Below are 13917 nucleotides of genomic sequence, written 5' to 3' on the forward strand. Positions count from 1 at the left end.
AGATTATTTTTGATTCTCCCCACTGTTCTGGCTCCGCTTTTCAACTACCCTGGATATTTATTAAATGTTTCCTAGAAAAGAATTAAATTTAAAAAGTCCAGTGTCTGCATAGTTACTGCTCATAAATCTTTGTCTTCGGAGGGAGCTGCATTTTTGGGTACCTGAAAAATCTGAGCTCAGTTCATCTTTCTGCAGGATGGAAAACAATAATATGTTCCTTAAATCCTGCGCAGCCCTGCCACTGAGCCTTTCTCTCTAGTGATGGTGAATTATTCATTTCATCTGCCTCGAGAGATTCTCAGATTTATGAAGGGAAATGCCAGTTTCTGACCTTAATTTTCCTGGCAGCAGCCAAAGCCAATTACCTATTTTTCTGTCATCACAACACACCAACATTACCAGACCCCCGTGCTTTCCACCACCTCCCCTTCTGTATTTCCAATTGGGAATTGTATCTTTGCACCCCAGGTTTGCAGCAGGTGCACAGATTAAATCAGAATATGGAAATATGTTCTAGCACTATGCAGTGTCCTGGTGCCACAGGCTCCTGTTCACCTCAGCAAAAATGCTGCCAACACTCATCCAGAGAGTTACTCCCAGATGATCCAAGAGGTCACACTGGGCTTTGGGTTCAGGACACATTTTCCAGTGAGGTGGGAGCTGCCAGGAAAGCTGGTTTTGCCTTGTAAACAAACGTAGTTCAGCCATTGGTAAAACACAGACTTGCCCTCACTGACCTGACTGACCAGGGGTTGTGCTGAAGGACAGCTAATCTTCACATCTACAGCTCCTCACCTTCCTTCACCACCTGGACAGACAGCTCAGTTCCATTGGGGAATGAATCAGTTGCTCACTTCACAGAATCACAGAGTCCCACAATGTTTTGGATTGGGAGGACCTTAAAGCCCGTCCAGTGCCACCCTCTGCCATGGGCAGGAACTCCTCCTATCATCCCAGGCTGCTCTGAGCTCCAACCAGCCTAACCTTAAAGTCTGAGGTTTCCAGGCCAAATGAGATGTTTTAGGGTATTTCAAACACTTGCTTGGACCTGGCACAGAGGACACACAGGACCTGTGGGACACTAGTGCCCTTGTATGGTGACATCCAGCCACATTCCCTGGGGCCTCTGGAATTCTCTGTTGACTGTGTTGACTGCAGTAGGTAAAAGACACCACACTTTTCTATGGAAACAAATATTAATTGTCTGAAACTGAAAGCTGAATCCCAGCAAGGCGAGTTCTCAGCGTGGTCCTAAGGTTTTTAGTTTTAGATAGCAATCTGTGGAGACCCCTGGGGTCTAGAGCCTGGGCTGTGCCTGCAGGACCCAACAGTTCTTGCAAAAAACTGCTGCTGCTGAAACGTTGAGAGAGCTGGGGGTGTTTAGCCTGGAGAAGAAGAGGCTCAGGGTGATCCTACTGCTCTCTACAACTCCCTGGAAGGAGGTTGGAACCAGATGGGGATCGTGCTCTTGTCCCAGGCAGTGAGTGACAGGATGAGAGGAAATGGCCTCAAGTTGTGATGGGAGAGGTTCAGGCTGCACATCAGGAGGGATTTCTTCACCAAAAGGGTAGTTAAGCCTTGGAATGGGCTGCCCAGGGAGGTTTGGAGTCTCAACCACCAGAGGTGTCCAGGGAAGGTGTGGATGTGGCACTCAGTGCTCTGGCCTGGGGACAAGGTGGGAATTGGTGATGACTGGTTGGGCTCGATGGTCTTGGAGGTCTCAAAACTCAAATGACTCTGTGGTTCTGTGTGGTTTCCTCCTGCCAAACCTGAGACAAATCTGTTTTAAACTAACAACATCCTGGATGCCTCATTTGCATTTCCCCCTCCTTCTCATGTGTATTTGATAATTGCTTCTTTTCTACAAACACAGCCTGCTGACATGCTGACAGCATTTTCACTTCCAAAAGGCTTCAGTTTAGCTGCAGGCTGGAAGTTCAGGTGTGCTGCTGACTCACTCATTAGTGCTGCAGACACAGAACTGGGCTTTCATGTACTGGAAACTCTAAAAACAAGGCTCCCCAAACGGTTTTCTGGAAATGACAGGGACATGTGAAAGAATGGGACAGCGATATTTGAGGCAAATAGAATTTATCTTCTGCAACAGAAAACTTGAGCAGAATTAATCTCTTTCCATTCTGTTCATGTCTGTGGATCAATGTTGTCATCAAAGTTCTCTGGGGAACTTTTCCATTATTATTTCAAGGAGTGTGACTAAAGTGTTGGTTCACTCTTGCCCACTCCCAAGGACAGGATTAGGTTGATGGACACGTGTTATCCCTAAATTGCCTGTCACCATGTGTACCTGCCACAGAGGAGAGGTCTAAGATGTGCTGGGCATGAGAGTAGAGAGGTTTTTGAGAAACCATGGCTTCCAGCAGGTCTAACCAGCTTTAGACAATCTCCAAGGAGTTCTGCCTCCTGCACAGCCAGGCCTGAGCTTACTGAGAAAAATTACACTCTGACTGGGGAAGATGTTTTTCCTGATAGCAGTGTTCAAGTGGTGGAGTATTTTAAACATCACAGGGCCCTTGCCTTGATGCCAAAATAAAATCTAAACCTCAATATATGGGGAAGCTCAGTGTTGGGAGCAAGAGATTGGTGTGAGGTGTTGTGCAAACTGGAGGAGGAGCTCCAGATTGGTCATTTATGTCCTTTTTATCACCACAGTCCAGCCAAGAGGGGGAGTGTTGTAATTAAGGCCCCAATGTTGTCTGCAATGATCAGGTAAAATTTTCTGATCCACTGGAGGTTGCAAACAGCTTCTCTGTGAATGTGGTACAGAAAAGCAGCATCACATCTTCTCCTCCAGGCTGATGTTCCTCAGAGACTGGGGAGATAAGAGAGATCTCTACAAAGATGATATTGATATTCACTGATCTGCTTGGAAATGAGTGACTTTCTCATGGGAAAGGAGGAATCAGGGCTTGGTCACACCAGTGTGGGTGCCACTGGCCTGAGCTGCTCCAGGGATAGTGAGGAACAGAGAATACTGATGACCACCAGAGACAGTGACAGTACTCTGGCAGAACAAGACACCCAAGAGAACTCAGATTTTGGCTCCACTCCCTATGAGCAGGGATGTGGGAAAGGCAAATTCCTGTGCAGTTCCTCAGCTTCCTGCAGGCTCTGGTTTTGCCTGGGCTGAACCACAGCCTCCAAGCACAGCCCTGATGTCAAGCTGTCTCTGGGCCAGGCCCAGGGAGGGCTGGAAAGGTCTGCTGGAAGACACAGGGATGAGCATCCTCTGCACAAAGCTGCCCCATCAGCCTCCCCTGTGGGCTTGTGCAGGTGGCCAATTAATGAAGATGGTCTGAGAGGTCTGAGCCTGATGAGGCCTTGGAGGTGAAGGGGTTGCAGGTGAAGAATTAATATTGCAACATCCCAGCCTTTGCTTTATTTCCTCCAGAAGTCTTTAAGAGGGGCAGATGGTGCAGGATGTGAGTGACCAAGGGAGACAAAACTCCCATAAGCATCTTTAGATAGACCCTTGATTCCATTTTCTTTCTGCCAGCTCTTTTTTAATAATGATTAGAATTAATACATTATCATCTGTTCCTAATTAGACCCCTGATTACCCAGCGTGATGCCGTTAAGCTCTAATACTGTTCATCCCCCTCCTTTGGAGACATTCATTGTGCAGTAGCCTGTCATTATTCCGAGCTAAACATACCATTTCTCTCCCAGAAGCTGTAATTTTCAGAAATCCTAGGCAAACAAAGACATTGCTAGATGATGATTTAGCTTGTAGAGATTAAAAAAAGATCTCTTGTGGGATGGGAAGAAGAGAGAAGGGAGAAAGAAATACTTCCAGTGGAGCTACTGGGAATAAAGATGTCAGATTTTATGGTGCCACCATGTCTGAAATCACCAGCCATCTGCAGCCTGTGGGACAACGAGAAATAACCTAGGGCTGATTGCTCTGCCTTAGCTGGAGACACAAATACATTTGTGAGAGCTTTTGGAAACAGGAAATGCTCCCAGCATGGCCCTTGGTTAGTCAGAATTGTCACACAGTGCCTGTGCCCAGCTCAGGGTCCACTTTCACGTGTCATTGCAGCCCAGCCAGTGTCATCACAGAGTTCCTGGGGAGTTTCAGCTGTCAGGAGCATCTCAACACCCCGTGCTCTGCTGTACCCCTGACTCCTCACCTCTGTGGGTGAGTACAGCACCCTGTTGCTCCCTGGCTGCTGAAAGGCTGGATATTCCCAGAATCTCAGGGCAGGTGTCCCGTTTCACACATCCTGAGAGCATGTGAAGTAATTTAACATGCAGATACAGGCTGCATCATGCCAATCCAGCTCATCAGGAAATACGTGCTGCAGCAAATTAAGTTTTCAGGGTTGCACAGGGCTCAGCTGCAGGATTTCTCACCTTCTCACCCTCTTCGTCTCCCCTCACGACTCACGTTTGTCTTTCCAACAGGAGGCTGGCCAAGTCCACTCTGCTGCTGATCCCTCTCTTTGGCATTCACTACATCATGTTTGCTTTCTTCCCTGACAACTTCAAAGCAGAAGTGAAGCTGGTCTTTGAGCTCGTGGTTGGGTCATTCCAGGTAAGCCATGCTTTGGGCCACCAGGTCTGTCATCAGAGAGGACTGCAACAAGCTTGACATGGCAATGAAGTTTTTTTTTTTCCCCTGGACATGCCCCATACTGCTCTTGTACCTTTAGGGAAAAGCTACTTATTCCAGCTTGGCCAGGATGGAAGATAAATACATATTTTGCCCCCTGGCGTCCCAGAACGAGATTCTCCTCATTTTAGGAGATGACAAGAAAATGTTCCTTTGTACATTGGTCTCTCTGGGGTTTTTCATACTTGAAGGAGGAAAATAAGCACCTCAGTTCAGTTTATATATCATTAACATTTCTAAGGCCAGGCTGGATGAGGCTTTGAGCAGCAAGTTTCATGCAGTGGTGAATTATTAACATCCTGTCTACATCATCATCACTGCACATCTGGCATCTGGAAGTGTTCAGAAAATACGCAGATGTGGCACTTGGGGACATGGGTTAGTGGTGGCCTTGGCTGTGCTGGGGGAATGGTTGGGCTTGATGATTTTAGAGATCTTTGCCAGGTCTGTGATTGTGTGATGTCTCCTTTGAGAGGTGAATGGATCTCACTCCTTGTTTGAAGTGCTAAAAGCCTGTTCTCTCCTTTCCCCAGGGCTTTGTGGTGGCTATTCTGTACTGCTTTCTCAATGGAGAGGTAAGACCACCTGTATTGTTTGGTTAATGTTTGCAGCTGGGACAAAATGAATGTGTGTGGAGAGTGGATTGAGAAGTGTCCCATTCCTGAGCCTCATGTTAAAATATTGGAGGGAAACAGCCAAGTCAAATTTCCCTCTCCAGGCAAATCCAACTATTTCCCTAACAGTTTGCAGCACAATTAATAAAAGCTATAAATAAACAGATCAGGACTTCTGTGTGCACTGTAGTATTGCTGGTGAGCCCATCCTTTCCTCAGGAGACAGAATCAGCAGAACTCGTGTGTGAACTTGCACAGTTCCTGATTCCAAAGGACCACCTTCAGCAGGGCAGGATAAAGCCCAGCTAAGCCCTGGTCATGCTTGTTGCCTCAAGGAATCCTCCCCAGGATCACATCCACTGCCAAAACCAACACAGGCATTGGTGTGACTTGTCAGAGCAGTGCAGGTGAACACATTTCTGCCTTGCAGGCATTGATCATGCATTTCTAGTCCTGGGGTTCTCATCCTGGTGTTGTGCTGTTCTTGAGCTTGCTCATCCCAGAGCCCCTCAAACACAGCTGTTTCATCTAATTCATGCTGCTAGCTAAAAATACGGACTGGAGTGCTGTAGGAGGGGACAAGATTTGTTCAGGATTTGAATGGGGATGGTGTAAACTAGGTTATTTCTGCAAACTCTCTGAGCATGAGCAAATAGCTTCTGACAAAAAAGCAGAGCTGTATTGACAGCTTTACAAACAAACTGCAGTTAAATTATTTCTATTTGGACCAAAAACAGGGCAATGAAAAAAAAATACTCATTATACTCACAAAGTGTGAGGTATGTTGCCATTGAAGCTAAGTAGTCTGGCACCTCGACTATATCAGTAAAAAATTCCTTTCTGATGAAGCGCAGGAATTTCTGCTCCAGTAATTTATCTGCAGTATCCCCTTTTTTCCATGTGGTTAAAAGTCCTGCCCAGGCTGAGTTTAGTGACCTTTATAAAATAATTCTTGGCCCTGTGGTGGGTGGAGTCAGAACAACCCCAACTGATGCCTTTCCTGTCTCCCCATGGCCAGGTCCAAGCAGAGCTCAAGAGGAAGTGGCGGAGGTGGCATCTGGAGAGGTTCCTGGGCTCGGACATGAAGTACCACCACCCTTCCCTGGGCAGCAACGGCACCAACTTCAGCACACAGATCTCCATGCTGACCAAGTGCTCGCCAAAGACTCGCCGCTGCTCTGGATTCCAGGCTGAGTTCTCTCTGATGGCAGAGACTCCCCAGGCACTGAGCATCTAAAACTCAGAGGATCCCCAGGAATCAATGAGGACAAATCCCTGTGAAACGACCTGAGCCAACAGAGGACACACAACTGGAAGTGCTACTGGCATCCAGGACAAGATGGGACAAGCCAAGAGGTGGAGAGACATTTTTCCTCTCCCTCTTTTCAGGCCTTTCAATTTTCAGTTTCAAGCCCTTGGGAGTTGATGACTCTGAGGAAATGTCCCAGATGCTTGAGGAGAGCCTGGGAGATGCTGATGTTTCATAAATAATGAAGTACAGGGGGTGGTAAGGGAGGGGAGAGCCTCAATCCTTGGTGGCTTTACCAGAACTGGCATCTCTGAAACAGATAAGTTGCACTTTTTAAAAAAAAACAACAAAAAATGAGCCAGTAAAGGAGAGACAGAGGCAGGAAGCAGGAGAAAAAAATTGTTAAATATGTGAATGTCCAAAAATTCCTGTGGATAAGAGGTGATGGCACAGCACCAAAGACGGTGTTGGGGACATGGGGAGAAGGGACAGGAGGAACATGAGCAGGAAGGGAGAGTCCCCTGCATTCTGCACTGGTGGAGATGAAGCTGCAGCACCAGGAAAACCTCTTGGAGGATGCCACAGTGTGTTCTGCTAATTGCCCACCCTCCCTGGGAGCAGAAGCTCTCCAGGCACCCTTGGGTTGCTCCCTGGAAGAGCAGATCACCGAGAAGGAGCAGCGTGAGGATCTCCTCTGTCTTTCTCTGCACTGTGCTCATGACATGGTGTTTTGTTTGGTTGTGTTCCATGAACAGGAAACTCGGTTTGCATGTATAAAAACCAGGTCCAGAGTGCCAAAAAGCAGAGCACTGCTGTGTTTTTTGTTTTTTCCTTCTGTTGAAGTTCTCCCACAGATCTCAGTGCATTGATGCACCCAGGATCATTAGGAATCAGGGGGAAATAATTGGGCTGTAATTCATTTGCACTTGCTTAGCACACACTGCCAGGAAAGGGAGATATAGGGCCCTGTAATCCTTAATTGAATCACAGCTGCCATAAGGAGCCACTCTCCAGATGAAAAAAATTAGTGGCACAGCAGCAGGTAAAATTGCTTTCATCAGAACAAGGTTGTCTCAGCACACAACTGGCACTCCAGGAGTGAGGAAGGAGTGAAGGAGCTATTAATTTGATTTCTTCCTCAGCTTTTGGGAGGAGCTTTTATCCTATATGAAGGCATTGTTAGATCTTTAAGATGTGTGTGTGCATTTTACATTTTTTCTGAAGGCGTGTTAGTTTCCTGCTAGGGGCAAGTCCTACTTCAAGAGCGCACGTGGATCCCATTCAAACCGAGGGAAAAGTTCTATTTTATTCTATTTTTCACGGTGGAGAGGCAAAGGAGAGGTGTTAAGCCCAGTCCTGCTGATTTGAGAAAACATCACAGCCCCAAACTCAGCCAGAAGGCAGAAAACAGATGGATCCAGATGCTCAGGGTTGTGTCCCACCTGACTGCATCAAGTGGGGTTGAAAAAGTTTTATGTTGAGAGTGAAATCCTTGTCTAGCTCATGTGTACACTCTGTTATTAGGCTGTGATCAACCTACTAAAACATGTCCTTGAGAAGGAGTGTCTGGGTCACCAGCACACACCTGGAGAGGAAGGTGGGCTACTCTCCGAGTTCAGAGATCTCAACTTACTCACTTTTCTTTCTCCATGACGAAATGCAGTTCACTGGAGGGAAGCATCTGCAGCCTGGTGGCTTTGGGGGTTTTGCTCTCTTCTTTTCTTGCCTTAAGCACAGCAAACCACGCTGGGTCCAGGAGGAGACTTGCAGATCTTGCAGATCAGGACATCCAGTTCCTTTGTGAGCCCTGACAGGGCAGTGTTCACACCACAGCCATTCCCAGAGCCTGTTACCCATTGAATTGGATGCTTCCAAAGTATTTGTCCTTGAGTGTGGGGGGCTGGAGTAAGGAGCATGAGGAACTGTGATACATCAAGGGGAAACTTGCAGTCTTGAGTTTTCGGGGAGCCTGCTCAGATCCATGGCTAGCCAGCTGCAGATCCCAAGAGGATAGGGAGATGGGAAAGTTCCTGGAATTTAATGCTGGTGACCTCAGGCAGTCCAGGTGTGAGCCAGCTTTGTTATGGCCACATAACACTGAGCCCTTATCAGCAGTGAGGATCTAACTCTTACATGCTTAAGATCATCAAAATGCTCTTGGCAGCTCCCTGACTCCCAAAATGCAGAGAAAGTAAGAGGATACTTTAAATTTCCCCATGTTTCTTGCACTGAAGCCCTTATGCCCTGACAGCCCTGAAACAATTGAAATCCCATTGAAATCCATGAGGTTCTCAGGCAAGAAGCCTTTTTTATTTTAGTGGTTATGACCTCAAGCCTGCCACAGTTCAAGAATAGTTTGGGCAGCACTCTTGGGCATCTGTGATTTTTGGGGTTGTCCTCTACAGGGCAAGAGGTTGGAGTTGATGATCCCTGTGGTTCCCTAACAACTCAGGATATTCTATAATTCTGTGATGGTGTTTGGTGCTTGTGTTGCTCTGCTGAGCATTTTCAGACCTGTATCAGAGCTCACAAAGGAAATAATTGGAGAAATCCCACCAGGACCACCAATCCTTCTCCTGTGCCTGTTCCAAAGCAAGGATTTGACCTGCATTTTTCCAGGTGAAGCCATAGCTGCAAGGAATCGCAGAAGAAGCAAGGAAAAGAAGCTGTCCCAGCTTCTGAGTTGTTCCACTTGGCTTAAAAGGCTTTGTCTCACTGGTGTGGAGTTTTGAAGTAGTGTCAGTCTGGGGAAGATTTGATTCATCAGGCTGCAAAGCCATTCCCCCTCTTCATCGGTCACAGTAACTCTTCATGCCACCAAAACGGATGAGCTGCAGGGAAGCACTTGGAAATCTTGGGAATGCATCCACTGAGGTGGGAACCGGAATCCCAGGTCTCACACAAGCACCAGAGGAGCTGGAGCACAGAGCTGCTGAGCAGAAGTGAGGCATCCCTGCCAGCAGCCTCCTCAGTGGGGTGTGAGGGAATCCCTTCCCATCTGTTCCAGGCAGCCTTGCTGGGGGAAAGGCCTGTGAGCCATCAGTGCTGAGACACATTGTGCATTTTGCCTCTGCTCTTCATCCTCCTTTTCCTCTCCCCGTGCTCCCTTTCGCTCTCCACTTGTAGGACTTTCTGCTGTGTGTTTGCAGCTTCTCTCAAGCTCCAGCCCTGTGCTAACCTGTGTGATCACCAACCATCTGCCAAAGACAGCCAGGAAGGGTTTGCCTTTCGGATACGTGGCAGGGAAAAATCCAGCTGGTTATTTCCCCACACCACAGGCTATTTTGCAGCCTGTCAGGTTCACCACCAGGCTATTCTGCACTGCAGCCTGAAAACGGGGTATTTCCTAAGCTCAGGGGCTCCTTCAAAAAGTGTGGAGCACATCAGTATGCCAGAACTGTGCCCACAGGCATTCTGCTGGCAATTATTTCATTACTGAACATCCAGCCCCATCGCCTTTCTGCTGTCAGGAGTGTTTGGGAGATTAAATGACTGTGCTGAGTGTACCTGCTGTGACAGGCATGGCAATGGCAGTGATGCAGAGCTGCCAGCCCAGCTGCCTTGGCCTCGTGTTACAGGAAAACGGAGGAGCTGGGGGTGAAATCAGAGCTTTTCACTCTGGGGACGTGAGCAATCAAGTGAATGATGACATTGGGATCAGGCCCTCCTTTAGCTGGCTTAGTGCAGGAATTTGGCTCCATAACTTGGCCCTGTCTCCTCTGTTTTGCATCCAGCTCATCAATAAAACGGAGTTCAAGGACTTCACTGCAAATGACAGCCTGGAGTGAGCTGTTCTGGCCCCAAATCCTGGCCCCATATCCTGACCCCACAGAGCCCATGACACAGAGCTCAGGCCTTCTGCTGCTCCCCAGACCAGCCTGACCACCCTGACCCCCCAGGACTGATTCCAGTAGGGCAAATGCATCCCTTTACTGCAAAATAAGATGATGTGTAGCTCTTAAAAGGTATTAAAGCTTTTTCTGCCTCTATTAAAAGGCACAGATATGTTGGAGGATGGTGAATTTGGGCTCCAAAACTCTTCATAGAAATAAAGCCAAATTCTGATCTCCTTTGCTCCAATCAGTTCACAGCAGTGACTCCTGGATTACACCAGCATTAAACTGGGATATGCCTTTAAAAGAATTTCTTTTTGTTCATTCTGGAGCTGTTTATTCCCTTTTTCTACCTGGGAGTGAGTAAACTCCTCCTGTTCTATACTTCAGTGACTGCATTATTAAAGGTTGTTAGTAAGTAGAGAACAATTGAAATAGAGACAAGAAATTATTGTCTCAAGGTTTAGAGGCACAAGGTTCAATGCTAACATTAGAATGTAGCTATTTCTGTTCATCTGGGGCCTGTGTTGCTTTGTGTCCCTGTCAAAAGCAGGGAAAACTGAGAATATGACCATGTTTAGGGTTTAGAAAAGAAATTCTGTTGCAGAATTTTAGGGGCATTCAAATCCACCTAAAACCTGTTTTTAAGTTGAGAGTTGTGTGTGCAGCAGCAACATTTCAGCAGTTGTGGAATGAAAAAGGGAAAAGATCAGGAGATGAAACACCTGAGCATTTTATTTTTTTGGTGTGTTTGGGATTTTTTGCTAGGAAACAAGTTATATTTTTCTCAAGGTGTTACTGGAGAAAAGATGCTTTGTACATGAGCTAATCACCAGATTTCCTTCTTTCTCAATATCCCACTGGGTTCCCATTCGTCTCAGAAGCAATGAGGGTCATGTCTGTGCCACAGAAGGATTAAACCCAAATCTCTGCTCCAGTCTGATGGAAATGCTTTCAGAGAGAGATGCACCTGCTGATTAATGAAAGGTTGCTGGTGGTTTTTCAAAAGCAAAATGAAAGCTCTGGAGTGAATGAAGCCCACTTGGATCAAAGGGGTTTGGAGGGATTATTTTGTCTGTTCTTTCCAGCTTCAGTGTTTGAACAAGGGAAATGGATATATGGGAGAAAGAAATACGGCAAAATGCCAGGATGAAGAATTTTGCAGGACACAGCCCAGCTTCCCCCCCAGCCTTTTGCTTCCCCCATGACATCTCTGCCCCAAAGGATGTGCCAAACTCTCCCAGACAGGGATTGCAGCCCTGAATTCCCTGGATTACACTGCACCTGGGCACTTTTCCCATCCCAGTGCTGATGGGATCAGCACCATGAAGCTGCTGGGCTGGAGATGAACCTGGAAGAGCAAGAGGTCACACCCACCACATCCATCCAGAGTGACTCTGCTGGCAGCATCGTTCAGGGGCTCAACTGCTGTCTTAAGGAAAAGGTTCAAGTCCCAGAGTGGCACGTGGAGTCAGATGTCCCAAAATCCAGCCCAGCTGGACGGATTTTGATCCATTTCCTTTCCATCAGTTAACTTTTCATCCTTCTCCAAACCCAGTATTTTCACACCAGTCTGATGAGGTATAATTACAGTGATTGACCTTGTTATTTCCCCTGGAGCTGTAAAGTATGGTTTATAATCAGGAGTTTCTTGGTACCATGGACCATCTTTTGCATCGCTCTCTGAATGTCCTGACTCCTCATTTGCTTGCATGGTGTTGTGCTACGACCTGAAGAGCCCTGGGTTTGAAACCCTGGTTATTTCTAGAATACTGTGAAATCACAGGGAAGAAGACAAACACTGGGGCTGGAAACCACAGGTCTGTAAGGAAAATAATTTCCACTTGGGTTTTGAGGACCAGACCTTGAATTCATGCACACTGGCAGCAGCAGAACACCAGTGTTTTATACCCAAGTTTTGTGGATATTGTACATTTCTACATAGAGGGAATCTGAAGAGCACATGTTAAAAAAAAAAAAAAATTAAACCACATTTTTGATACTCAGATGATGCTGATGATAAATCGAGTTCGAAATGGCATTTTTTTGAATTCAAAAGTGCATTTTTCAGATCCTGTTTCAAACACCTCGAGCTGTGGGTCAGCAGCTGGTGCCAACTGACCCTTCTCACTCAAGCTGTAAACACCTCTGCTGTGTCCTCCTGTAAATAGGCTTTGACAGCAGAGGGTGATGGAAACTGGCTGTGAGCAGGGATGTGAGCAGGGAATCTGTCTCTGTGGACTTTCTGTACCAGGTGCTTGTGATGTATCTTTCATGCCAGCAAGAACAGCCCTGCTTGCTCAGCACAGGTGAAATCTCTGCCTTGTTTCATGGGCTTTTGCCTGATGTTATTTATTTTTGTTCTGACTGTACATATGCAATTAAATGGCTATTTTTCTTTGTTTTTTTCCTTTGTATTTGGTTCACCTCCTTGCTTTGGAGGAGGTTCTTCTCTGTGGTTGACACTGCTGAAAACAAGCAATAAAACCATCGTGAAGACATTGTGTCTGAGATGTTCCACCTGATACTTTAATTTATTCCTCACAGTCCTGAAGACACAGAGAAGGAAAACTAGGAAGGGGACTTTGAGCTGGGGGGGTTCTTGCTATGAGTTAAGCGTAATGACCTCACACCTTGAAGGGTTAACCAGATAAACCAAATCACCCTTAAAATCAGAGAATTAGAGAAATGGTAGGGCTGGAAGGGACCTTTAAAGGCCATCTGGTCCTTGCAGTGAGCAGGGACATACTCAAGTGGATGGGGATTCTGAGGAGACCTTCTTTGAAAACATCAGAAGAACCAGTACCAAATTCAACATAAATGATCCCAAAAACCTCCTCCAATGCTCAGCCTGGGTGCATGGATGATCCTCTGGGGGTAGGGGTGATGCATGGAGGTGATAACCATGAAATTACAAATATGCTGCTGCTGTTTTGCTACAATCAGCATGTCTGAAACCATTCCTGTAAGTACAACTCCCTCCCCACAAATAGAGATGTGTTGATTGTTGCAAGTGGAGGATTGGATGCTGAAATACCCTCCAAAAAAGTGTTTATTGCTCAGAACAAAGCATGAGCCTTCCTCTGTGTTGGAGTAAAGCCTGGCAGGCAACCACAAGGGAACAATAAATGTTTATATAAAAGGCACGTGATTTGATGCACATGAATATCAGGCAGGGGAAGTAGATCTCAACAAGAGTTCAGTGAGCTTTTCCATGTCCATGGGGCTAGTTTGGCCACTCACCCCCTTGTTAAACTGATTCACACCCAGTGTTCACACTGCTGAGGAAAGCCCAATCTATGACTTGAAATGACAAGTCTTGGCTATATTTGCCCCTCTCTCTGCATGGATTAGCCATTTGATTTTAAAAGCAAAGGGTCTGATGATCTGGGCTGCTGTGAGATGCGAAGCTGTTTGTATTTTCTTCCACAGGATCTCTCTGGGAGTTAAACCAGAAATGAGAAAAAGAAGTTGTGAGGGCTGGGGAAAGGGAAAACCAGCCAATTACATTTATTCTGTGTAGAAGTGAGGATAATCCTATCCTGCCAAAACATGTCTTCCACGTGAGGAACTCCAATCACTGCCCAG

General features: G+C 46.6%; 1 protein-coding gene across 1 annotated transcript in view; it reads left to right on the forward strand.

Moving 5' to 3' along the window:
• LOC146440717 (vasoactive intestinal polypeptide receptor) overlaps positions 1–12830 on the forward strand; it is a 103702-nt gene extending 90872 nt beyond the window's left edge. Inside the window, exons 11-13 of the mRNA XM_085050144.1 lie at positions 4426–4555; positions 5167–5208; positions 6266–12830. Coding sequence (XP_084906270.1) covers positions 4426–4555; positions 5167–5208; positions 6266–6484 — 391 coding nt within the window. The 3' untranslated portion in view covers positions 6485–12830. The remainder of the gene's footprint in view (positions 1–4425; positions 4556–5166; positions 5209–6265) is intronic.
• The last annotated feature ends 1087 nt before the right edge of the window (positions 12831–13917 follow it).

The sequence above is a fragment of the Lichenostomus cassidix genome, chromosome 2 (genome assembly GCF_008360975.1).
Source record: "Lichenostomus cassidix isolate B80296 chromosome 2, HeHo_3.0, whole genome shotgun sequence".
NCBI lineage: Eukaryota > Metazoa > Chordata > Aves > Passeriformes > Meliphagidae > Lichenostomus > Lichenostomus cassidix.